General features: G+C 36.9%; 1 protein-coding gene across 3 annotated transcripts in view; it reads left to right on the top strand.

Moving 5' to 3' along the window:
* Positions 1 to 27,757, top strand: part of CBLB (Cbl proto-oncogene B) — a 127,220-nt gene that overhangs the window by 8,221 nt on the left and 91,242 nt on the right. For all 3 annotated transcript variants that reach the window (XM_059837094.1, XM_059837085.1, XM_059837103.1), the window contains exon 3: positions 2,643 to 2,893. In XM_059837094.1, the coding sequence (XP_059693077.1) occupies positions 2,643 to 2,893 (251 nt within the window). The remainder of the gene's footprint in view (positions 1 to 2,642; positions 2,894 to 27,757) is intronic.

The following is a 27,757-nucleotide window of genomic DNA, read 5'->3' as shown; positions in this document are numbered from 1 at the left end:
TAAGTGAAATGAGGAGAACTATTGCAAATGTTATGTTTTAAATACTGTTTCAAATGGTGCTAAACTTTTTAAAAACTTCCAAGTGCTTGACTTTTGTTCACTCTATCTCCACTTTTCTAACGTTGACCCCTGTTACCTCAGTCTAATTGCCTGGTTGTGTTCTTGCACTGTACATTTCAGACACAGACTATTACCTGTTTGCTTTCTTGTTTAGTGTGCATGAAGGTCTGTTAGCGGCAGCAATCTTAAGGCAGTGAATTTCTTAATGGTGTAGATGTAGATATTACAGGAGAGGTCAGCAATAGTGATAGGGCTCTGAGTTTAGAGAGGTGAGCGTTACAGGATACTGGTTTGTTCCCCTCTCACCCAGAAAAGCTCGAGGATGCATTTTTTTCAAGTTAATAGATTAGTAGGAATAGGAATCTACTTTCAGCAGTATTAAGATGTTTTTATGACCTCATTAGTTACCTCAAAAGAATGTCAAAGTCACTAATATATAATGTGGCAATCTCCAAATGATGCCTATAAAACTTTTATACCACATGGTCTTAATTTCTTCATAAGTATTTGCATATGTACAGCTGCACACATATCTAGAATGTGCCCCTATGCAATGCTTTAGCTGAGCTTGAGTAGCTCAGTGCATCAGCAGTCAAAAAATACCTGTTAGTTTTAGTCTCTTCTGCTTCTAGTAAAGAGCATTGCAGAACAAACTATCAGAAAATGTAGATAGCTCAGAGACAATTCTAGTCTTGTTATGTTATGGATGTGTAGGGAACAAACCGTATCTTTCTCTTCCAGTAACATTTCTAGTGGAAACTAGATTCAAATAAAGGTATTCTATTAGCCTAAACTTATTCTTTGAGTAATATATATTCAATTAATATTTGTGCCATTTGGGATCACAATGATTCCAAGTCCATTGAGATGTTTTCTTCTATTTGGTTTAAGCGGCAAAGTTTTAGTAGTGAAGGGACTACAGGGGTAGTTTTGCTGAGGCACTGCCAGAAGATTCCCTCCTGTCCAGTAGAGCATCCAGCTCCAAGATGGATCTGCTGCTGGCCATTGGCAACAGTGGTGCCTCTGGGGTAACGTCTTAAAGAAGGGGGAGAGAAGCTCCTGTGCAGAAGCAAATTGCAGCCAGGGAAGAGGGAAGTGAGAATATGTGAGAGAGACACCTCTGCAGCCACACACTCCGTGGTGAAGGAGGGGGTGGTGTTCTGGGTGCTGGAGCAGAGATTCCCCTGCATGGTGAAGACCACGCAGGTCCACAGTGGAGCCAACATTCACTGTAAGCCATGGAGGACCCCACGCCGGAGCAGGCTGATGTGGGCTGGGATACCCTAAGGAGCCTGTGCTAGAAGAGGTTCCTGGAAGGATCTGTGGTCCCATGGGGAGAAGAGCCCACATTGGAGCAGGTGTTCTGGCAGAACTTGTGTCCCTGCAGAGGATCCATGCTGAAGCAGTCTGTTCCTGAAGGACTACACCTTATGTATGTTCTAGATATGTTCTAAAGGAGTTAGTGAACAACTGTGGTCTGTGAGAAAGACTCACATTGGGCAAGTTCAAAGATGACTGTCTCCTGTGGGAGGGACTCCTGTCTGGAGCAAGGGAAGAGTGTGAGGAGTTCTCCCACTGAGGAGGGAGGAGTGATAGAGACAAGGAGTGATGAACTGACCACAGCCCCAGTTCACTGTACTGCTGTGGGGGAGGAGGTAGAGTGGAAAATAAAATTAGGCCCAGGAAGGAGGGAGTGGTGGGTGGAATATGTTTTTAAGGTTTGGTTTTATTTTCTTGTTACCCTACTCTGATTTGATTTGGTAATTAAATGAATTAAGTTCCCCGAGTCGAGACTGAGCACCTTAATATTAAGTACCTGTGACAGTGTTTGGTGAATGATCTCTCCCTGTCCTTGTCTTGACATATGAGTCTTTTGTTATGGGTAGGGGAATGAAAAAGAAGCTTTGGTGGGCACCTCCTCGCCCAGCCAAAAGCAAAGCACTGAGCTGCTGTTCCAGCCAGGAGCTGGAAAACAATGACTTTATAATATTTTTGTTTCCTGGTTTACAATATCTGGTTTTGAGTGACCCAAAGTCTGTCTGTTGTACGTAATAACTTTTGAAGCACTGTCACAGTTCAGACCATTTTCTTATGTGCAGAGCTTTCAAAATTAAATTTCCCTAGGGTCTCAGAGGCTATATTGTTGGATAAAGAGAGCCAGCAGATGACAAAGTAATTTATGTCAGTTTTTAGTAGATACTTAAACATCTGTAGCTAAGTTAACCTGCAGAAAACAGATCTGTATGAAAGTACTGCTCTTGGTATTTTTGCATGCTGTGTTTTGTTATGCTGCTTGACATATATTAGACAGGAAAAGACATACTTTCAGGGCAAACCCACTAAATATGTAGATAAGCTTGTTTGCTTTTTATAGATGTGACAAGAATAAGTAAAATTTTGCCTCTTTTGACATTAGAGACGATGTTGGAATTTCACAGAATATAAATGGAGTAGGATTTAATTCTTTAGAACTGGAGGCTAGAGAAGTATATTATACCCAATAAATTGGAAAATGTCAGATCAGTTTTTGTCTCAATGGTTTTCTTGTCTTTTACATTCTCTTTTTTTTTGTTTGTTTATAGGTAAGATTGTGCCAAAACCCAAAGCTTCAACTCAAAAACAGCCCACCTTATATACTTGACATTCTACCTGATACTTACCAACATTTGCGACTTATACTGAGCAAATATGATGACAACCAGAAACTTACACAACTCAGTGAGAATGAGTATTTTAAAATCTACATTGACAGCCTTATGAAAAAATCCAAACGGGCCATAAGACTCTTTAAAGAAGGAAAGGAAAGAATGTATGAAGAGCAGTCACAGGACAGGTAAGTTAAATGTGAAGTAGATCATCTGGTCTGTCTGCATTCTTAACACTGTTGTCTGCAGCCATTGTGTTTTGACATTTTTAATTATTCAAAGAGCCGAAATATTTATTGCTTGGATTCATTGACCCTGCAGTTCAATCAGTAATTTGCTGGATTTGTTTCACTGTATGCTCTTATCTGTCGTTTTGTGACCTTTTAAACCAAGTGCATTTCCTTCATAAAACATTCATTTCATTGTAATTACTTATTCACAGGGCTTACAGTATGTAGCTTTTCCTGTGTTAGAGAGAGTGACTGTTCACTTGGATTGAGCTTGAACCTCCCTCCCTACCCTAGATCCTTAAACTGTGGGAGCCATGATTGATATTGACTTAGAGTTTTCACAAGTGATGGAATGAATCAAAACAATATTCACACTTTTCAGTTATTAAGTCATTTTATGATAAGGTAATGGTAATGTTAGTTTCATCCTGTGAAACCTTTTCAGAAATCTAATGGAGTCTTGATTTGCAATGGTTCAGTTTTAGTAAAAGGAATTAATGTCCACTTTATCTGCACTCTTGGTGGTAACTGAAGAAGTTTTTAATATTTGATTGCCTAATATTTTAAAAAATAATATTTCAGGAGATTTTGTGTGAGATCTGCAATCTTGTTTTGGGAAGAGAAGGATACAACATTGTTGTGGCCATTAGTCTTTGCCTTGTGTGGTATTACTGTAAATCTATGCTAATGAAAGAGACATTGCTCTTTCTGAAGTCTCCTCTATTTAAAGGAGATAGTGGGGAATGAGATGACAAGTGAATGGAGGATTGAATTCCTGCTCTTCTGTCTGTCTGCACTTGAGCTCTAAGGCAGGCATGGTGGCAGTATAGTTTTACAGCTGGTGAAATTGTTGGTAGAAGTAGTGAAATGTCTACATTCTTGTAAATGTCACTGCTGTTATGTTTGAATTATACATATGTTTCCTCCAGATCTTTGGCAGTGATTATAGCTACTCAGTCTACTGTGGTAGTCTTTTGGGCTTGATAGGATGTCTGAAATTTGCTTGACACCTAAGGACTTTTTCTCAACATCAAAACTTTTTCTTAACATCAAAGCATTGTCCACGTGTGAATATACTTAGGCAAAAATGCTCCAAGAGGAGCAAAATAAACTGTTTAAGGTATTTTAGTGATCAGTAAAGATTTTGTGAATGAATGTTTTTTGTGTTTGAATTCATAAGTGTGTAAAGCCATGCTTTCACTATAGGTGTGTTCTTACCAGAACTCTTTAGAGTTCATCACTGAGCCTATTGCTACCTATTTTAGGTATCCCATTTGGTGCATGAAAAATGACAGAAGTCATTGTGTTTCAAAGGAAATATGAACTTGTTATTACAAGGGAAATTTGACAGAAGTAGTTCGATTATATAAGCTCGTTTTATTTTGACTTACCTGTGTTGTATGAAACCCTAATCTAGTTACAGGTTTGCTTAAAGTTAGCAAAAGTTGAAGCAAATTTCAGTATCACTTTTTCAACCTACTTGCTGTGAGCTCTGTACAGTCATTCAGGCAGTACGTTAGTAACTCTAGTTGCTAGAGTTGCTTCTTTTCAGTTACCCATTTCATTTCCTGTGTTAGGGTAACAGTGGTGATAGAAGGATGTTTTTTGTGGAGCATAGGTGTGCTTCCTTTGAAGAAGGTGTAGTTAGCATATTTACAGTCTGGGTCGTTCTTGTGAGATGGTTGGAGAGGAGGGATTTTAAAACAAATCATACTAATAAAGTGCACTGAATCATAATAATTATTTCAGGCTTTTAAAATCAGTATTTCAGAAAGTGACAGCTATCTTATTTTGCCTAACTGATGGAGTTCAGAGCTTGAAAATAGGAGTGTAATAGAAATGTTTTTTCTTGTGTTCAAATTGTTAGCTGTGTTTCCTGTACAAATTGCATTCTGACTTAAAAAAATTGTAAACATCACTTCACTAGATCATGTCCCATGTCATTCCAAGTAAAAGTCTGTATCTTTATGATTTCAGTGCATTTTCTTTCATCTACTGGTGATGCTTTATCTGTATGTAAGTCCTAGTTTTAAGTTGAGTTAAGGTGTACTTGCCTGCTGAGCCATATGATGCAGTATCTGAGCGCTGCTAAGCAGTGCTTCAATATACTTGATCATGCTAATTCTTGGTAACTTAGCAAATGAAGTTTTTATTGTGTTTTCTTTGCTTCCAAATATGCTTGCGTTAACCTTATTTGTTAGCGTTATAGTGTAATTGTAGCAGTGATCATTTAAAGATTGTGTTTTTGAAGATGCTTCCAAACTGACTGTCAAATTCTAGTCAATTTGTAGTAGAATTATTGGGAAATAGTTTTAAAAAAATATAAGGCAAATGTTGGCACCTGGACAGTTTCTGTGGTTTTCATTCTTACTCTGTTTTGGTTTCTGGATAAAAGGGCATAATGGAAAAGAGAAAAGCTTCATTCTTCATAAATTTGATTGGTATCATTTTAGACTATTAGCATTATTGACTAACCTTCATTTCTATAGTGATGGTACATTTAGGAACCAGTGCCAATATACACGTGATTTTATTTGTGTGATGACACAAAAATTACTCTATTGTGAATAATTTATCATAAATTTTAGTTTTCAAAGATCCTTTGGATGAAACAAGTTAGAGAAGCAGGACTAATGCAATGTAAGCTTTTGTGTCAGTCATTTGTACATAATCTGGCTGCCACAGTATCTTGTTTCCGTATCAAACACATATGATAGCCATTTAAGAGTAGTTGGTGCTGTCATTCTGTACTCTATTGGATGAGTCTCGCTAAGAAGGGAAAATAGGGTTTGCAAGTTTTTCTTGTGCTTAACTGCTTCATTTTTTGAGTATGGTGTCTTCTTCAAAATTATGTTCTTTCAGTCTGCTTGCTTTATGAAGTGAGAGGTAATGTCCAGTAAGTGTACTAGATATAGATCACACAGAAGTCTTTCTGTGACTGAAGTAATTTTACTTGCTGTCACAGATTTTACTTTTTAAAAGGTTATTAGAGCAAGCTTATTAGAATTACTGGTTCAGGCTCATCTACTCTTAAAGGGCTTTCTGTGTCTTTGAAGGTTTTGGGGTTGTCTTTTCTTCTTTTCATTGCTTTTCTTTTTGCCCTTTGTTTATTGAGAAGTAAACTAAAGCTGGAAAGCATCATTTCAGTGAAGTCCAAACTTCCTTCCCTTTTGCTGTATTCCAGAATTAGGCATTCAGAAAAAATAAGAACTCCTTTGAATGGCAGTTTTTGAGACAAATGTGTTATCCAGGTGTAGAAATCAAGCACTAGAGTTATAATAATAAGACAATAGGAGGAAAAAAGTGGCACTGGGAAAATTACATTTGGATTCATTCAAGGTGCTGGATGTAGTCTTCACTTCTTACTAATGGAGATGAGTGGGAGGTTTCCTGTAAATCATATCCTTAGAAGATGTCTTGAAATGGAACTTATTTTCTGACTTTTAATATTGCTTGCCTTCTGCTATAGGCCCTTTATATGAGGGGAGGCAAAAAAGTGTAAAACCAGGGTGTATACTTGTTTTTAATAATCTCTTAAAATGCTCCTTGGTTCAGCCAGAGTTGGTTGGTTGTTTTCAGGTGGTATTACAGAAGTGGAAGATAGATATTTTTAAAGTAGTGGATGTCAAGAGAAGACCTGTGGTGATTTTTTGGTCAGTGTAGGAAGATGTGAATGAAGGAAATGTCAGAGTCAAAGAAGTCCTTCAAGATGATCACAAATCCACTTCTGTTTCTGTCTAGAAAGTCTTATTAAATTCTCTTGTGCATCTGGCCATTTGGTGTCTTGATTCAAATTAATTGTTTCTATATTGAACAGCTTGTTTAAATGTTGATGCAGAATTCTTACAGTCTCTTAAATCTTCTGAGGAGGTCTTGTACCTGCAATTCAAATGACAGATCAAGTTCTCCTTTTTCACTGGTCATGGGTGTTACTGGGCTTCTAGAGTATTCCATTCCTCTTCCTTAACTCCGTGTTGACAGCTGTGATCAGTTGTGGTTCTTGGATCAAGTCCTTGAACTGGTACATTAAAGTACACAACATTCTTTCTGCTGCAGAAATTTCTCACCTATTTCTGCTTATTCTGAAAGTACAGACTTGATAAGAGGTTAAAATAGTATCAGGATGGGTGTCAGGTGTGCCAACTGTAATGCAGTAGCTCTTTGTGTACTTCTGTCCTGTGGTAAGTATGAGGTGACTTACTCTGCTTCCTTGAATTACCTCCACTTATATCATGACCTTGCTGTTTTATTTATAGGAATTTAGGAAGTTTATAACTTAGCTAGGTTCACAACTTGTTTGTGTCTCCAGGCAGAGCAGGTTTTGTTGATTGTGGGAAGGATCAGGAAGAGTAAAGTTTTAATTCAGGATGATTTTGTTTGGAGAAGTTAAGATTGTTTTGGCTGATTTTTTTTGTTTGACAAATAGAATGTACAGATTCAGAAAAGGATGTTGTTAGTGGCCCTTTTCAAAGAGCCAGTTTTGGCTTTTCGTTGACATCTCATAGATAACTTGGTAATTGTTGAATAAAAGTTATGGGCTCTTTGGTATCCTGTGATTTGTTCTGTTTTCCAAGCATATGATATAGTTTTTGGTCTCCAGTAAATTCTTCTTATGTATACATACCATCAGTCCGTTGCTTAACATGATATATAAATCCCTAAACTTAAACTCGATACATTTTAGAGATATAGTATATTGACTTTTCTACTCTAGTCTTGCTGAAGTGGAGAGAAAGGAATCTAGTATTTGGTTTTTTCCCCTCTTGTATTTTTAGCAGAAGTTGCCTTACTCTGCTTGAAAGTCTTTTGTGGTGTTGGCCCATTGCTCCTGTGTGTCCCTAGAAAAAGGAGGGCACTTTCTCTTTCAATGTATAATGTATGATAAGGTAATTGGGAATGGAACTTGGCTACAATGAATAGCCTCTAACAAAGAGGCTTCTTCTGAGGAAAAGTGAGTGAATGACTGATTAGATGGGGTTGCATAGGAGGAGGAAGTGCAATAATTTTTTTATTTTTAAGCTTTTATGTTATGGTGAGAATTTCCACCCTCTTCTCCCCTCCTGTTCCTTAGATGTGATGTAAAACCAGATGTAAACCAAACAGCTTTAATAAACTCTTTGGTGTACCTGACCCACATGAGTAGCTGACCTTCAGTGCAGATTTGGTGGAGCACAAGCTGTTTGCTATTTTTAGTTATAGTTTAAATTAAAAAAGGAATGTTACACAAATCCACTTCTCAGACAAAGAGACTCTTGTTGCAGAGGGCAGGTGAGAACGCGTGGAGGTTACAAATGGTAGAGCAGTATTATGACAACTTGTTCTCAGCATAAATGCAAACAGGCTGTGTGACTGCAGTTGTTGTAAGGCTGTATTTGAATTTTAGATTTATTTTTTTATCATCTTTAGTGCTTGGGGGCGGGTATTGTCAAATGAGAACAAAGGAAGTATTAGTAGCAGAGTTACTTAGAGACAACTATTTATACAGATTGCAGAGGAAGAAAAGGATTTCTAAAACCACAAAAGATCCTAATGAAAAAATAATGGCTTGTAAATTCTTATAATGGATTTAAATCTTTGATTCATATCTAGTTGTGTAGAGGAGAGATATGTACACTTTCTTTCACTTTTTACTCTTATCAAACTGCATTTTGTATGCTAGTGAAAGTTCTCTTTCAAACATTTTACAAGTAATGTGGGAGTCATATCTCAGTAGAGTTCATCTGGTTGTAAGGAGATATATACATAGTCTGATATTTTCCTTGCTGTGTTTTGTATAATTATTTGTGCCTTGTGAAAGTGTGGATGATGCTGTTGCCAAATTTTAAGGTGCCATACCATTTATGCCCGTTTTCTGCAGGTGTGAAAGCTCTCAAAAAGCAGAATTAGGGGAATCAGCCCTGTAGGCTTTCTATATATTAGTTTCCTTTATGATAAAGCTAATGGTAGTTCTGCTGCTAGTATTATGCAAAATTACTGTTGCAAAATGACTGACATAGTTTTCTGTATGATTTCAATTTCTCTTTAGAGCATAATATGGGATGGCACAATGAACTAGGGGAAGTAGGTGGTTTTCTGAGCATACAGTACTTTTGGTGAGAGATGTCTGGAAATACTCCATTGCAGTGAGGATACCGGTACCCATTTCTTGTCTGCAACAGCTCTGTGTCTCACATCCCTTTTCCACATCCCTTCTCCTTGCCTGCAGAGTCTGTCTAGGGAGCAGCTGTGCTTGTGGAGGCGGACCATGGTCACCAAGTATAAATAGAGCTGTGTTCTTAGGTACGATACAGCCCAAGTTAGCAACTTTGGGAAATTTCTGAGGAGCAGGCAGCTCTGACTCCTGAATTTAGCATGCAGTAATGAAGTCTCCTGTCATGGACATGAATGCATTTTTCATCAATCACTTTTCTATGTACATTTGACTTTTAGAAAATTTGGTCTCTGCTTCTCTATCTCCAGAAGTATTCTATATTCAGTGATAAGGTATTTGTTTTAGGATGCTCTCAACACTAGCCTGCATGATGGAAGCTGCTTGCCATGTAGGCAGGAACACAAGGAAGATTATAGAAGAAAGGATCCATTTTTATGAATTGTATGCCTAAACTTATAAGCACATATAATTTTATTTTTAGGCTATAAAAAGAAATGGCTTCATTTTCCTAATTTTCTGTGGCATTGTTTTCCATCAAAAATTAGAAACATGAAAGAAGAAAAGTCTGCTTTTATTCTATAAAGAGATGAAAAAAAGGTTGGGAATAATCACTTTCAAGTGATACACTTGCTGTTTAGTCAATAGAAGCTTTTTGAAAGCTAAGTAAAGCCAGTTTGTTTTTACAAACTGTAATGGTAATCCTTTGTCCGAAGAATGCTTGATCAAAAAACCAGCCTAGAATACATGCTTGCTATGTATCAAGCCTATATTAAAGACAATTTCTCTAACCTGTAAAGAGTAAGAAATAACCTTCATCTGAAAAAGTGGCAGTATATGTTTTGATTGACACAGTGGAAGTTTTAGTTCAAAACAAAAATGACAGAGTGGGGTATTGATGGAAAAGCTGATGGATGGAACTACTGTATTCCATTCATTAAAATCTGGCATGCTAAGGGATACTTTGATAATGTCCTGGAATTTAAAAAATACTTTGTGATCATTTAACTTAATTTTTTTTTCTTCCTATTCTGTTCTTTGCTTCAATATTAATAAAGTTAATTTACTTGGATCATACTAAAAATAACAGAGTTAATATAATTATTTAGCAAGTCTTTTTATCAGTGGCTGCACATTTGCAAGCTTTATCTTTACAGATCGTGCAATAATACTGTGCATACTCTAGAATGAGACAAAGCTTTAATATGGTTAATTTGTATTGGGGGAACAAGGATTTGTTGTTAAGAATGTAGGTTTGCTGTTGTATGCACAAAACAGTTTTGTTGCTTGCAAGATGAATATGTTGGCATTTTATAGTGAGCAATTCCAAATAATTTTAAAGTGTATTCTCTTGAGTTTATGAATATAATTTGCTTGATTTGAAAGAAAATGTGATATTTACACAAAAAAAGACTGTGCAATGAACAAAACTGTTAAAAACATCCAGATAAGCAGGATGAGTAATCCATGCAAAGGACCAAGAGTAAACTCTTAAAAGAAGTACAGATAGTATCCATAGTGCAGATGGAATTTAGTAAGTGAATTTACATGAGGGATAAAACTTCCTGAGCAAGCAACCAGGTGACTGTCATCAGTTTCTAGTTAATAATGTAGATGACTAAAACCATTTTTAATCTTTCTGCTTGAGTGCAACCAAGGTATTCACTATTGAAATGTTTTTATATTTGTCTCTAGCACATGATAAAACAATGGATACTTTCACCATCATTTGCTCAGATTTCATGTTGGAATTAAGGAGATGTCCTGTCTCATAATGCAAAATTTTCCCCATAATCTCTTTTATTGTGTAATCTTGAACATTATGTGAAGTTAAATACATATTGAACAGTGTATTGACTTTATTGTACTTATATTTTGCAAATATCTTGGCAGATCAGAAAATTGGTGAAGAAGTAATTGTTTGTTCATTTTAGTATATTTGGTCATAATAATTATTACTTCTTCTGGTGTATCCAATGCAGAGGTAGATTTAACTGTATTTCTTCATACTATGATATAAGACAATAAACTAAAGGGAAAACATAGAAGTAGCAGATACCTAAGAAACACATTTCTGGGGTATACAATGAAAGATTATAGCATGTGCTAGCGTATGGATTGAGCTAAATTTAATTTCTGGATGGGTAAGGTTGTTGTGATGTCTCTGCAAGAGGACTTTCATTTATGATTCTTGAATGGTCAAACTGTGGAGATTTAGTTTAGTATGGTATCTGATGCACTGTATAGATCGGGACTCCACTGGGACCTGGATAGCCTGATGAGCTAGTCTGTAGCTTATTTTTGGCAAGCTGTAACCCTACAGTGGGAGAAAAAAAATGGGAAAAAATAATTAAATTTTATTTTTGTCTTCTTGATACCACTTGTGGAGAGTAAACAAAACATATGCTTGCTTTCCCATAAGATAAACCGGTGAAACTGTATGGCTTTGAAATTTGAAACAACAATAAAAAAGGAAATTATTCCTATCACCTGTTGCAAAAATGTGTCAAGATTATTTATTCCCCAATTCTTACTCAAAGTTTTCACTAATAATAGTTTGAGCCTTACTTTGTTTTGTCTGTGGTACTGTGTCTTTAGAAATAAAATCCACAACCATATCTCATTTTAAATATTAGCCCCAGTTTTGCATTTACCTTGCCCAATGCAAATGTCTCCTGGTGGGCAGGAATACTGAGTAATAAGGTGTGGAAGTCTTATCAGCTCCTGATTATCTGCTCTCTCTGTCTCCTGAGCTCCAATACACACTGTGTCTGTTTATCTTGATATGACCAACAGTGGAGAGTATCAAGACTCTTGAGAAAGTACTTGACATATTGCAGGATTTGATCAGACATGGGGTACTGATGGCAGAAAGAGAAGGATCCATGGGCTTGTTTATGAGTGAGTAAAATAAGTGTCTCTTGGAAATGCTGATTAATTATATCTGGGGTCAGTGATCACCTTTTTTCCTAGTATCTGTTGACTAATTTATGTTCTTGGTTTAATAAAGATATTCCTCAGTTTAGAGTTCCCACAAACCCCAAACCACACCCTGCCACTTGCTCCCCTCATTTTCCCCTCTCCCTCCCTGCTGCAGCAGGTTGGAGAGGAGAACTGGAGGAACAAAAGGCACAGATAGAACAATTTACTGGAAGCTGCAATGAGATAGGAAAATGAGCAGGAGCAGTAACCATGTTAATAACAAAAGCTTACAAAAGGGAGAGTGTGGAGCTTGACCTGACTGCAGCCAAGTTCCCTCTGGCTCAGGACCAGTGTTGCCACTGCTCTGACCAGAAGGAAATGACCTGAGGTGGGATGGAATCATGTCCAGATCCTGGCTGTGCCCACCATCCCAGCTACTGTAAAAATTAACCCTGTCCAGAACCAGGACACACATACAAAGAAGTGAAACCTACATACTTAATAGAAAATCTGTGATCATTCCATACCTTGTGTAGAGGATTATTCTGTGACAAATTCTAGTCTTGGTTACAGTAAGAACAAAGAAACATTTTAATCATCTTAGTTGTTTCTTGTGTGTGTGTTAGGCCTCAGTAATGTTCTGAAAGCTTTTACTGAACTCCTTGTCCTGAAAAAAACCCAAACACCTTCACTGGCTCTATATCAGAAATCTTGTTACTTTTAAAGAGGTGATAAGTTAATTTGTTAGTTATCCCTTTTAAAATAGTACATTTTGGGCAATATAGTATTGTTTAAGAAATGACTGCATCAGAAAAAATTTGCCTCCTGTTACAAGTTTTAGGGCATTAATGTAAGACAGACAAATGCATTAGCATCTGTTTTCAAATTGTTCCAATGGAAAATGGTCCTTAGCCAACAGAATATTTTGTGAACTCATTTTGGAGTTGATTCTGAGTCATGCATGTCTGTCATGGGAAGTATGAAATGCAGGATCAGTAATAAAACGTCTTGTACTCAAGAACATTTGTTAGAACAATGTTCAGGGTTTTTTTTAAAGCAGTCATTAATTGGTGAGACCTGACAGGTGTATATCCTAGAGCAGGCCTTTAGTTCCAACTGCTCTTCAGTGGGAGAATGTGACAAGACAAAGAGAAACACTTTCAGATATTTTTCTTGTCAGCATTTTGAACAGTTTATGGGGCTATAGAGAATTAGTCATTGTGTAACTTGTAAAAAACTAATTATTGTGTTACCAGATTATTTTAAGGTTTAGTATTAAAATCCCTGAGCACCATTCTTATTTTTGGAGAACACTTAGTTTTGACAGACGAAAAATAATTTCTTAAAAGTCAAAGTTAAAAGTTTCAGCAAATATGGTGTGTAAGCCTTCCATCAGCACACTTAGGGTACAGCTGTGTATGTTGTATTTAATACTCTATAAATGTCATGCATGTTAAAAGAAGATATAATGCAACAAATAGAGCCTGAAAATATTTCTGTTTGTTCAGATATACAGCCCGTTGTGAAAATCCTGAAGTGGAGAACCTGTGTTCCAGCTGTTGTTTGTCATTAAAAATGATGACAGTCTCTGTTAAGAACATCTGCTTGCCTAATGTGCCAGCAATAAAGGAGATGTCTATGTTATGTTAACTTAGCTTGTTCTTGTCTCTTCATTTCTAAGTATTTGGTTTTAAAATACTGGAAAAAACCCTAATCTTTTTGAAATGAAATATTGTTTTAGCCTTCAGGTCTGAAACCCTATAATAGGAAAAGCACATATTCGGTTGCTAGATCAACTCAGTAATGCTGAGTTGGTCATAATGAATAGGCTGTCTCTGTATTTTTTGTTCTGAGTTTGAACAGCTATGCTTTATTTCTAGTTAGGTTATTTTTTACTGGTTGCCTGAGTCATAGTAGGTCACTTAGATGTAAGTATTATGCTATTTAATTTACAGTACAGCAGTTCCAGGTTTTTCTAGAATTAAGAGTAGCATTTACAGTTACATGCATTTTGGTTATAGCAGCAGATTAATGGTGGGTGATAGGAGTGCTGATAAAGGCTTGTGTCTGTTCTAGCTTCATAAGAATTTTTAATCCACTTCATAAGTGCATCTTACTGACAGCTCATTCCCAGTGGCTAATGCTCCAGTGGTTTTACAGCTTAATGATACATATTCTGTGCTGAAATTGGGAAGATACAGAAAATGTGGCGCATATAGCCATTTTTTTGGTCTTGCTTAGAAACTCATATGTCAGCTGGCTGAAATCCTGTCCTCCAGTATTTTTTTTTTTTAATGTACTTCTTTAATAAGGCAGACGGGAAGACTGTATTGTACTATTTTTTTCAGATCTCTGCACATCCTTTTTACTCTTTAATTCATTGCTGTAGCAAATACACAAAGATTAAAAGCAAAAAAAAAAAAAAAAAAAAAAAGCGCCACACAAACCCAAAAGTATGTAGCATCCTGTTCATGTGTTTCCTTTTACTGTTAATCCCTATAATTCATGCCCTATGAGGAATGGGGCTCTAATCACTTACAGAGCACAGCCATGTAAGAAGACAACGTTCATCTGGGGGTTGTTCAGCAGGATGGAGCAAGGGTGACCCAGTCAGTGCCCAGCTGTCCTCCAGTCTGTGCTTATGTGGGTTTATTAACTACACCCATGTATGACTGACAGGCTTGGAATGATTGTCTGAAAGGAATCCTGCCTTATGAAGTGCCACTGAAAAAGACTTACTTTCTCTTATTTTTCCATTTCCATTGGGAGGAAGAAAGGAATGGGGGTGGGAAGCTGTTCTGTGAGGATCATGGATGTTGGCAGTCACTTTGAAATAATCTTTAATGAATCTCAATGCCAGGAAGAGATGTGTTTGAATACCACATACGAGTTTTTTAGTGGCTCAAGAGGAATATGAATATAAAATGCTTTTCTGAAAGTGCAGAAGATTTTTCAGGGTTTTCATTTGTTTGTGCTGCATGAATTTACTGTTATTGATGCTAAACTGTCATGGACAACCTAAAAGATAAACACAGTTTTTAAAAATCCTCCAATATATCTTTAAATGGATTTGGAAGATAGATTTTTGGATGTTTGCTCTAAAAATCAGTTCTTTATTTGATGTTTTCTGAGAATGCAGTTTATTATTGGAGTGGATTACTGAAAGGACTTTTGACACACCTTCTCAAAACTTAGAATGCCAGTGCACCCAGTCTACTAGAAAGGGTAATATTAATGAAATAAACTAGCTTATGTTTGCTCTGAGTAAACAAAGCAACAAAAAAGAGCAAACCCCATCTCTTAGTTTCTGTTTTAACATGTTAGAAGTGTGGCTAGAATACTTCAGACATAATGGAACAGAAGAGACATATCTGTTACACCAGTTTGAAGCACCTGTTGGAAAAAAGAGCCATGTGAATGTACTGTTGCTTTGTTTATTAGTGCTTTGTTTTCAAGTGATGCTGTACTGTGCAGAAAGTCTTTCCAGGGCAGTCTTTTCCTTGGGCAATTATTTGTTTACACTCGTTTTAAGCCTGTTAAAGAGTTCTGTTTGCCATGTGCTTGATGTGCCTAAATAAACTAGAAGAGGGCAATGACAAGTAAACCTTAGAGTAAAATCAGTTGACAGCTGTGAAGATGTTTAACTTGTGGATATTCATGGATGTGCAATTTAAGATACCTGTCATATCCTACTGTATCCTTGTGGAACATCAGTTCTGTGCATGCCAGCCATTTGCTGTATTAAAAGAAGGAAGAATCACTGGAAAATTGGTGTATGGCTTAGAGTTGCCAAGAAAAGGGAAAAAAAAATGTCTCAAAGGATGTTTCATGTTCTTTTTTACCTTTATGTATACTTGTGTCTCTCTCTTATAGCTGTGCTGTGTGGTAGCCTTTCTTACTTGTTTTTGTTTCTAAAAGCTTAGCTAAGAATCTGAAGTGAAAGCAAATAGAAAGGTAGTGCTGATTTTAGTACAGCTCCCATATATTCTATTCCTGGATTTTCAATTTGCTTTGTGTAACAGCAGATGGTCCCTCTATTGTTTCATTGTTCTTTGGGGAGTCTGACCCGCTATGGTAGGTGTGTGCTTTAGTGGAAAAAGATCAAGTGAAGTAGGGTTTTTTGTGATGGATATAACTTACTTTTTTAAACTGTTGATGACCTCTGCAATTCTAGTTCTTATGATTTATTTTTATTTGAATGCTTGATATTGTGTGTAAATTCTGTCATCAAGGTGTTTTTTTCTTTGTTGAAGTGTCAAGGGTAGTATTCATTCAAAAGGATTGTTCACTCTTGTAAGTGCTGTTTTGTGAAATGGCATAATTTTACCATATGCCTTGGGTTTTGTTTGAGATACTATGAATAAGCAGTGTGAGTGCTTTCAAAGAGGCATTCCTGCTGTCCCACATCAACCATGTGGGCTTTCAGCTAAGCTTCCCAGGAAGTCAGCAACATATGTGTACACAATGTGTGTATTATATTGGCGCCCACTCACAGAGTTAAAGATGTGTCAGCATTTCCAGAATAGTTCCCTATTTTGAGAGCCTTGTTTTAGCCTGCATGTGAAAGTTGTCTATGATGGAACTTTACACACAGCCTCAGTCATTGTAGTTTTCAAGTGTGACTTTTTGCCAGGTGAATATAAGCTGAATTAAATTACTGTATGCAAATTGAATGGAATACATCTAGAGGTCTAATGATAGACTCTTAACTCTAAAGCAGTACCTTGTGATTAAGTGTCCTGAAGCTATAGTGGATGCCACTATTTTTGAGGAATTGTAAAGGATTTATGGTAAGAAAACACGGGCTTGGGCTTGGGACTGTTGTCTAAGCCGAACAGCAATTGCTTTTCTAGTCACCGTGTTTGAGTACGGGGAACCTCCAGTTTCACTGAATTTCTTTCAGCTGATTGAGGTTCTATCGCTGTAATAGTCTGTAATTAATTGGTGTCTCCCTTATTTGTCAAATCAGTCTTTTTTTAATATACTGAGAAATGGGGTAAGTCTGTAGTGTGTTTACACTGACGGTATTTAAACTGTGTTCCCCCAAGTTACAATGTTTTCTTGCTGGAAGCCTTTGCCTAATTAAGAATCCATCTTTCATACACTCAGCAGGGCAAGCCATGGGACAGGACATGCTGATTCTGTAGCATGTGGGTGGCTGTGTAGGAGCAGAGTTCACACTGGATGTTGAAACAGGCAGTCTTCAAACATTTCAGTTTGTGTGCAGGAACAATAACTTGCTCCTATAGTTTCAAAAGCTACATGCTGTAAACAAAATGTTATGTTATAGCTTGGGATTTACTTATGTGTGATTGTATTTGCTGGACGGAAGTTATATTTTAAATGAATGTGTTTTCAGCCCTCTTTATCTGAATGCCATCTACAACCCTCCATATAAATGTCAAATGGTTTCATCTGAGCAACAGGGTTCAACAAGACAAGCCTGCAGTTTGAAGATAAGCAAAGCAATGTTCTTCCACATTTTGAAATCCAAGTTGAGAACCAACACCCCTGGAAAGAGCTCTGTGCATCCCTGATAGGAAAGATGGGTGGGTGGGACATTGCTGTAAAAACACTTCTCTTGTGCAGCTCTGCACATCCAGTGATCCCATGTTTCTGCGGTGGTAGATTATTCTAATTATTGTTTTATATGGAATGAATCCTGTTAGTGATTCCTGTTCCTGTTACCTGAACCTCTTGAGAAGAGCTGGATGTGCAATACATCAGCTAATATGCATAGTGACAGCAGTTATGCAAATTGCTGACCTTGATTTTTGTGCCTCCCTTAGGAAACACCAGTTAATGTTGATAAAGAAATATTGTATTGACAAAAACCTGAGATTTTCTGTTCTGAAACCCTGGCTGTGCACTCCCACCAGCTAATCATAACTCCTCCTCAAACTTCGAAGTATCTTCTGGAACCTGAAACTTTGACTGCAAGGGGCAATGTGCCCAGGTGTTGCAAGAGCTTATCCTCGGTGAGCTGGAGAGGTTAAACCCTGAAGCAAACACTAGTGTAACCTTTTGAACCTTTTTGGGAGTGGGTGGAGCTTGCAGGGGAAATAATGACCCAGGTGATGACCTGGTCTTCGATGTAATCACGTAACTAGCCGGGCTCATAACACATTTATGTGTTGGGTACACAATCCAACTGCCCTTCTGATTAGATGAATCACTGTAGTCTGAGTTCCTTTTAATGTTAGTCCAAGAGAATTGCATGTCTAGAATGAAGTCTACAGGTCACTAAGGCATTAAATCTTGTGTAAAGATCTAATTTGGAGTGCAATAAATGTTCGTAGATGGCCAGCCACTACTGTGTCCTGCAGTAAATAGCTTTGCAGGATGATGGCTGTAATTTGTGATTAGAAGGTCTGTGTCCTATTTTCTCCATCTGCAAAATGTGATTGTTTACCTAATTTATTCATGCTTGTAAGTGCTTCTGTCTTTTTAGCATCAGACTGCACTGATGTTGGATTAAATTCCTGTGGCTGATGCCTAAGCTCATATTTGCATGATTCCTCTGAATGATACACATCAGAGATAGAGGGAACTTACACAAACCTAAGACGAAATCAAAATTTCTTTAGGCATTTACTTTTTAAGATATCATGTAATAATACTTGAAACAGTGATGGGAGCATGTGCAAGTCTGAGTATTTGATGACATTCTGGAAGTTTGAGAGTAATTTAAGTTTCATATAGATTTCATTCTGCTTAATAAAGTGTACTTGATAGCATTCTAGTTTTATGTATCCTTTTGTAGTTTTTCGTAAAGACCATACACTTTCTGGATTTAATATTACAAAATTAATTTTCATTTGTAACAGCAAGCTCCTTTCAAGAGTAACTAGATGGACGATAAAATGCACACCAATCATGATAAAAGAAAAAGGTATTTGAATTGCCTTGGATTAGTCATATTTCTTATTTTGCAACTACTTTCATTTCTGTCTAAGTCCTACATACCCTGGAGCTCTCACTGTAATGGTTCTGCCTCATTTTCATAATTAGCATTCCCTCCCCACTGCAGTGTTGCTAAAATGTCCCCAGGGTTCCTTATTCCACAAGGCTGAATTCCCCAGTGAATTTAGGATGAATGTATGGCCCCCTGGGGAGAAAAACTAATATAGTCAGCAGATACAGCTGTCCATGACTGCAGTGTTATAACATAGTTTTACACTGACAGCTGAGATTTTATATACTCTTTACCTTATAATGGAAATAACTAAGTAGTCATAATGCTGTCCCATCAAGGACTATTCAAACAATCACATGCACTTTAAATAGATACTCTTTCATCTTTGAATAATTAGAGAACATTTCTATTTTGCCAGTCCAGCGAATGTTCACCAGACCTTCACAAAAAGCTTACTTTATTCTTTTTGATGTTGTTAATGTTTGAATGGCAGTTTTATTTGTACAGTATTTTAACTCTTCAAAGTGGTCTTACAAAGGCTAGTTAGATTTTTATGTTCAGAGAGATTTATTTTTAAACAATCATACTTTATCTTTTTAGCTTAGATACTTGATTACACTGAGAGTTTTGCTTTGCTTCACAATTCAGTGTACCCTGTCTAGTGTAATTTGTTTGAAGAAATCTGCACATGAACCATTAGAGGATAAGTACTTGATACTGCCTGAAGTTGTGCTTTCAAAGTTAAATAGTGGAAACTTTTCCTCACTGTTCTGTTCCCATTCTGTTCCTAACAAAATATTAATAAGATTTTAGCTGCAAATTAATTTGAAATTTGGTTTGCAAATTGTGGGGCAAAGCAATGCAACAGAGATGAGTGATAAAAGAAGACTAATTTACTTCTCATTAAGTGAACTGAATTTGGTGAAGAGTTGGGATATATTATATTGGGCTTTGTGTTGCTCTTGTAACAGTCTTAAAAGGTGTTAGGTATGGCCAGAGAGGGTTGGAAAATAAAAGCTTGCAGAGGAAGAGTGAAGGAGAGGCAAGATACATGAAGTCATGAACCTGATATCTTTGTGGCCTGTGACTTTTTGGCAAAACAGTAAGCATGAGATGAATAACATTATTCTGTTTTCTGACATTTGGTAGCATATGATTGGTTTAGTTTGTGTAAAAGCAAATGACCCCTCAGATTTCTTTCTCTTTGAATCTATTTTTATGGATAGAGGCGTAGGCATTTAGAGTAGTTAGTCAAATCTATTAAGAGTTCATGAGACGAGCACACAAAATGTACATGTCTTAATTTCCCCTGGCTATATATGACCTCAGTGTTTTGTTCCTGAAAAATCAACATTTAGTCAATAGCTCTCTCCAAGGAGTGCTTCAAGTGTGTAATTTAATTTGATTCCATTTGGTTTATGGTACCTACTTAATCTGGAATTTGTGGCTGAATTGTAGACTGAACTTAGTTTATGTACCTCCTTTAAGTCAAAGCTAGTTGGAGGGTTTGACTGTTCTTTGCAGTGAAGAATAAAGCAAGATTTATTAGACAGCTGAATGTCTATTCAAATCTGATTTACCCACCAATAAGTTCTAATTTGTTGTGTGTTCATTTTAACTTAAAGTGATCTAATTAAAGTGCTTTGGTTTAATTTTCTCTGTCCCTTACCGTAAGTTTTAAAGGAAATGCTGAACAATGGCTGCTGTCCAGAAATCTGAATTGTGACACCCAAAACTGCTGATTCTGCTACTCCTGCCACCACTCCTTCCAAAAACAGTTTGTTGTTAGTGCATGCTTTTGGATGTCAGTGCATCTTCTGGTTTGCAGGATAAAATGTGCTCATTTTCAGGGCAAAGGCTGCCTCAGTAATATATCTGATGAATACAATGCATCACAATTTGTCAACACACAGTTTTGTTTCTGTGAAAGGTGGTATCCCAATGTATTTGAGTTAGTGAAGTTATACTCTATGTGTAATACTGATGTAAGGATCAAGTTATGGATGAAAGAAGTTGAGCTTTTGCTTTTGTCATATGGAAGTGTTTTGATTTGGAGTGCATGGAGAAATAACTCCAGCTGACTCAAAATATATCAAAACAGAGAGCTGCATTCTATGGCTTTTATTATATTACTTATCTCACTGTTGGAGATGAAACTGCTTTAAATTTTATTATCTGACTTAGCAAAATAGTTTTATAATACTAAGGTCTTTTGCCAAAGAAATCCCTCCTGTTTAATTTTTGCATCATTATTTTAATAAGCTTCTATGGTAAGACAGTTTATATCAAAGTTAATACATGTTTTCATGTCTGTCTAAAACTTGACAAATGATGAATGCACTTTAAGACATAATTTTTTAAAGCATCATTTAAAAATTATTGTTGCATTGTATTTCTGAAAGTTGATTCAGAATCATATCTAGTAATGTTCTAATGTGTAGATAAAGACTTGGAAGCATTTGATTCCCACCCTCACATGCCAGTGGTTTATATATTTTACACAAAGATCAACCTGTTAGTGTTATGTGTGAATTAAGTACAAGTGGGATTTTGGCCATATTCCTGAATTTATACGGTATTTAGTTCTTTATACAAAAGTGCTTTTAGATTTTTCTTCAACTAGAAATTGTGGAAATTGAGATACAGAGAGGTGTGAAACCAAATTTCCTAGAATTATGTAGCTTGTTCAGAGCAGTGCCAGAAAGAGTGTCTCCAGCTCTTCAGGCTCTTGCTTGGATTTCTATATTATATCATGCTGAAGATTTTTCTGTTTCCATATTTTTATTAAAAAGGAGAGGATACTTAAGAAGATATTTGCCTTTGTTAAACCCCTTTCTGATCTAGGGATTTGCTGTAAGACCAGGGCGATCTTTCCTGGAAAAACTAGCACATTGGTTTTAAAGTTACTAGGACAAATTTGCTTTTTATGCAGATAGCTACCAAGCTGGATTAAAAACTCTTTAGACATTGCCTGGCATCAAACATATACACAGTGGATATAATGAATAATAGCAGAACCACATTACATAACTAAATTTCCATGAAACATTAGATTTTTCTGATTTTGTTTATTGAGCAAAGGTGGAGTAAGTGAACTTAATTAGTTGTAACCATTTCTTTTTAACTGCTTGAAAATGGGAGAGTGGATTTAGTTTCTGCTACAGTAACAGGAAATAGAGCATTTTTGAGTTAGTTATATGTAGTACAGGTAAGATGCAATGCAATGATTTGGAGCAGCATGTGAAAAAGGTGCCAATTTGAGCAATAGGCATCAATGACTCACTCATGATTAAACCTACATTCATATTACCACTCTTGTATCTAAGTATTCATAAGTCTGTGATGAGCAAGTGGAGGTTTTAAAGCTAATTCGAACAGTTTTTATTTCCAAAAGTCACTGAATTTTGTCTTCAGCTGTACTGAATGAAGAAATCCTGTTCTCAAAATGACCTTGCCCTTAGAACAGAAGTGGTTCTCCTGGAGCTGGCTGCTGTTGCTGTGCCTGCCTGAGTGTAGGGACTGCTGCAGCATCTTATGTCCAGTGTCTTCATTTTCAGTACAGAAATGCTCTCAAGCTGGAACTCTTGGACAGATAGTCCTCCAGGACACAATTGGGATGCACAGAAACTAGTTTTAAACTTCAGTTCACACCGCTTGGGAATTGGGTCTTGTGGGAATCTTATCTCTTACTCCTTTTTGAGTTTATATTTATTTAGTTAGCTTTCTATACTGGAAATTCAGTCTTTTTCTGAAAAAGTGATGTTAGTATTGAACAGTCAACTCCTTAATTTTATTTCTTGTTAGACTTGGATTTCCAAGTGGGCTTGCTGATCTTAGGATTTGCATAACTGAAGTTGGAAGGGACCTCTGGAGATCATATGGTTCAACCCCTCTGCTCAAGTAAGGCCAACTGAAGCCAGTTGCCCAGAGATGGGGGGAGAGAAATAATTTTCTTTGCAAGTTTGAGGGAAGGTCTGTGTCCTTTATTTTGGTTCTTGCAGAGAGCAGGTCATAGCTGTATAAATGTATAAATAACTGTTCTAAAATATAATCTATTTTAATGTTGTATCAGCTGGCATCAGATAGAATTTTTTTTTTTTTCTAATAGACTCTGGTTTCAGTTTAATACTTACTGAGTACTTCACTTAATGTGAGTGAAGTTAACAGGATGTCGTCTATTGATAACAGAGATTTCCAGGCCCTTTCTCCCATGCCACCTTTTTTTTTTTTTCCTTCTTTGGAGGAGGAAAGCTTTGGGGAGCTTTGGGGTATGGGTACATCTGATGCTGCCTTTGCTGAGCTATGATCCACTGCATGTTTAATAGATACCAGCTGGAAGACAGTAGAACTGAAAACAGACTGGGTAAAGTTCACAGAGCCACACAGACAAATTTGGTTGTAAATGACTGGAGAGGAGACCTCCCTGCACACTTAAGTTTGGGTAAGGTGACATATGAGAATGGAGCAATGCTGGCACAGAGGAGGAATGTAGTGTGAGACAAGATCCACTGAATAAGATGTTCCCTGGTGATGAGGAAGTGGTTAAAGCACCTTGAGCTCTATTCAGTCTTTAAGCAATAAAAAATGTTGAGCTAACAAAATTCCATTTTGGAGGGAAGAAGGCAGCTAGCATGATGCAAGGGTAATTGATTTTGTCTGCTAATTTATGTGTATGTTTTATACGGAAGGATGTGTACAGTTGAGCTGCAAGGAAGCAGATTGTGGATGGCGGACCAAAGCCTTACCAAAATGATGTAAATAGATAAACACTCATAATAGAATTATCTTTTTTTTTCTTTTTAGCCATACAGTGAGCATAGACTATTACTCCTGTTAAAGCTAAAAGCAGCATGTGACTTTCAAAATAAAAGAGCACAGAGCAAGATCTTTGAGACAGAGCCACATGGCTTTCTCACCCCTAAGATGAATAGGGAAGGACCATGGAAACAACCTGTGGTCTAAGTATGTTTCAAGAGAGAGCACTGTTAGTAACGTTTAGATATATGTAAGAAAAGGTAGGGTTACAGAAAGTCTGGAGAAATCCTATGGCATTTCATGGAAGGGGATGTCTGAAGATTGGAGACTAGTGCCTGGAAGTCCTTCATTGTAAGTGGCCTGTTCATGTTGAAGGTGAATGTGGCCCTTCTAAAACTCATCAACCATGCAGATTTTTAAGCTGCAGGGTTTAGTTGTGCTTAGAAAAGCAGAATAATAATTTGCTAGGCTATAAATATAGCACAGTGGGAGACTGACATTTTAAGGCTCAGGATGTATTCTGATGTGTAAGGCATGGTTATTTCCTTGAAGAGCTGTTAATGAACTCAGGTCCCCAATTCACATGTACTTCTACTGATGGGAAATAACTCCCAAGATATTCTTGACCAACCCCTTGTTTTGACTCCCAAGGGTTTAGTTTATCATATTGTGAAGGGAGGTATATAATACAAACAAGTCATCAAGGAAAGGTAACTAAAGACTACTTGAGCTACTCCTTTATGCCTGCTGACATAAGAAGAGGTTTCAGTCCACTAAATTACAAACAGTGAGATTGTAGCCTCAGTGACACAATTTACATGCACAAGTTTGTTAGCAAAATGTTTATTCGTCAGTAAAACACAGAAAGCTGGCTTTACATTTTGACAGGCACATAGAGATTTAAATTTCTGAGATGCTTCTCTTCCTCTCTGCATATTATGTCTCCTTTTAATATAGCAAGTATTGTAACTCCTTGGGGTTTTACTCCTCTGCTGAATCATTTATTTTTTTCAGTACATGGTGTTTATAATTTCTGGCCAACATTTGGAGATACTGCTATTTGTGCTTGGGCCACACAATTGCCAGATGTGTATATAGTTAAGTTCTCTACATGAAGAATATTATCATGCCCTGCCCATGGAGGGGGTCCTGTGTGTTTAGTTGTCTTTCAAATTTACCACATTTAGAATTTGAAAGCAAAGGCATAAACTTGTCTTCGGACAAGTAAGATGTGTGTAGAGGGAACTAAGCTTTTTTTATGAAGAAGAATGTATAATTTTAAATAAGGTTCCTCTTTAGATATTTTGGGTTTGGGTGTTGTGAAAATGAATATAATGCTTCCAGACGACCTTAAAAATTTCTTGTAGACACCGTGTGTGAAATTTTTCTAGAACTATATAAGAATAAAATATTAGATTGCCTTCTGTTAAAAAAAAGTGTGCAGAACGTTAGCTTTTGAAGATAGTCAGAATTTCAAATGTAAATGTTCTGTTTATTTTCTTCCCATAAAATGTTTTCTGTCACGTTGTATAGCTTTTGCCAATGAAAAGCTCTAATATTTTGAATAATCATTAATCCCAATCTGATGCTGCTGTTGAATTAAATTTTATATTCTAATGTTTAAAAATATCTACAGCTATGTTCCTTCTTGTCATAGTGTTATATTTTGTGGTATTACTGTAAATGTTATGTTTGTGTTCAAAGTAAGCTGTTCTGTAGGGTAAAAAAATTTTAAATGCCCTATGATGAAACATAACTCTTCTAGCAATAGCGTGCCGTTCTAGTTTTATGCTTTTTAAACTTGGAGACTTCAATATATGAAACTTCAATATATTAAAACTTTTCATGACTCGTTTGATACAGGTATTTCTCTTTTGAAATTTCTTGTGATTCAGTAAATAAAGGATTTTTTTGACACTGCATCTCCCAGAACACTTCTTTAAGAATTCAGTGGGTCCTTCACTGAATTTGCTTGCTGTCAGAGCTATACCACCAGCCACCATGATTGCTGGTAAAGCAGGCTTCTGAAAGGGCTTTCCATGGGGGCTACAGTAAGCAGAGCAGTCTATTAACAGGCTGAGAGGGAATCCATGCCTTTAAAACATAAGGTAAATCAAACCAGTGAGGATTGATCTGTGTGTGTCAATGCCGTCCCCACTGTGGAGCAAGAGGCTGTGGAAGCTGGGGCACAGCCCCTGCTCCAGCACCCCCAGCTGCAGGAAAGCTGTGCCTCCCTCAGGTAGTTTTCTGTGTCATCCTAACACTGTCCACAGCATCTTCTCCATAACTGCTTACCTTTATTTACATTTTTTTGCATTTTTCACTGTTTATTACACTTTGGCTTTTACAGTCTGCCATTCATGTTTTGGGCTGTGAGAGGCACATAGTCGGTGTATAGAATCCCTAACAGTTGTGCCCTTCAGTGCAGAGTAAAGGCCAGCTTTCATGAAACTGGGAAGTCTGCTCTGTGGACACCAAAGCTGTGCCAAGCAGCAGCACAGAACACGTCAGTTCAACAACATCTACTGCCAGAGAGCTCAAAGAATGACTGTCCTCCTGCTTTTGCTGAAAATAGCAGGCAGGTTTATACCTCACTGTAACAGCTGTTCATCTCTATGTATAGTGCCAGTAAAAAGAAATATTTGTCATGGTCTGCTTCCTCTCTGTGAGATGTTTGGATGAATTCTGCTAGCACAGCAGTATGAACTACATTTCAAATACTGTTGATTAAATCTTGCCTTGACAGGGGCAGCCCTTCATTGAGCTGTTAGTGACTATGTGCTGAGCAGGAGCCTCTCCATGGTTCCAAGCTTCCCCTGCAAGACAAAAGTCAATGGACTGCAGTGTACGGGAAGGTATTCAGGGTGCTATTGCATTATAGAAGTCATACATACAGAGGAATTCTGTAGGTTTCTAACTGTTTAAAAGAGATATTTAAGCTTAAATTAATGAAACTTTCTAAGAGTTGTGGTTTCTTTTACCCATACCAAATGTAGAATGAAACTTAGTAAGCTGTAAAAGTTTAACTTTTCACTCCCTGTTTCACTTCTAGACCAGCTGCCTTGTGTCTGTTAAGCTGATGAGTTTTTCTTTTTGTCTATAAGGAAATGTTTCTGGAACTCTGTGACTGTATCCCAAGTACAAGTCTGTCAGAATATTTGTGTCCTTGCTTGACTAGCATATTGTTTTGAACATCATGCAAATAATTATCTGAGTCTTTATAAACACAGTTAGTTGCTTCCAAAAGGGATGCTTCTATTTTACTTCAAAAGTTAAGGATGTGCTTTGCTAAATCTGGTGTTTAAAGCAAGTAACATTTTCTGAATTTAGATACCAATCATATGGCATGTACTGATGAAGACTGAGCAATTAATTTGAGAGTACTCAGGCATGAGTTTGTTTATAATAGTAAATGACAATCAAAGTGAAATGAGGCTATTTGATGTAATTAATTTTCCATATATAAACATTTTTTAAAGTTTCCTACATGGTCTTACTTTGCTCTGGTATTCTTCTATACTGTTACCCTCTTCTCAGATTTTTAATGTAAATGAAAATGTATATTTTGAAACTTCCAGGTCTTTCACAGACTGACCTGGGATCAGGATCAACTAAAATACCAATAGATATTTGCACATTATTAAATTAAATGAGGCATAAACTTCTTTGTATTGCATCAGCTTTGTTCTTAGATTACTGTCACTGTGTAATACTACTGATCATGCATTTAGTCCTGGAATTAATGAGTCATGTGATTCCTTACATAATTGTTTATGTTGAATTGAGTCTGTAAAATAAAAAAAGGATTGCAGAATGGTTGAGGTTGTAAGGGACCCCTGGAGCTCATCTGTTCCAAAACCCTGTTCAAGAAGGGCCACTTAGAGCCAGTTGCCCACAACCATGTCTAGATGACTTTTGTCTGTCTCCAGGGATGGGGACCCTACCACCTCCCTGGGCAACCTGCAACAGTGCTTGGTTACCCTCACAGGAAGAAAATGTTTCCTGATGTTGCGAGAGAACCTTCTGTGTTTCAGTCTGTATTGATTGCTTTGAGCTCATATCTCTCCTCCTTGCATCGTTC

This window comes from Haemorhous mexicanus, chromosome 2 (assembly GCF_027477595.1).
Source record: "Haemorhous mexicanus isolate bHaeMex1 chromosome 2, bHaeMex1.pri, whole genome shotgun sequence".
NCBI lineage: Eukaryota > Metazoa > Chordata > Aves > Passeriformes > Fringillidae > Haemorhous > Haemorhous mexicanus.
The sequence above is the reverse complement of the archived record's forward strand: the minus strand, read 5'-3'. Positions and strand labels throughout refer to the sequence as shown.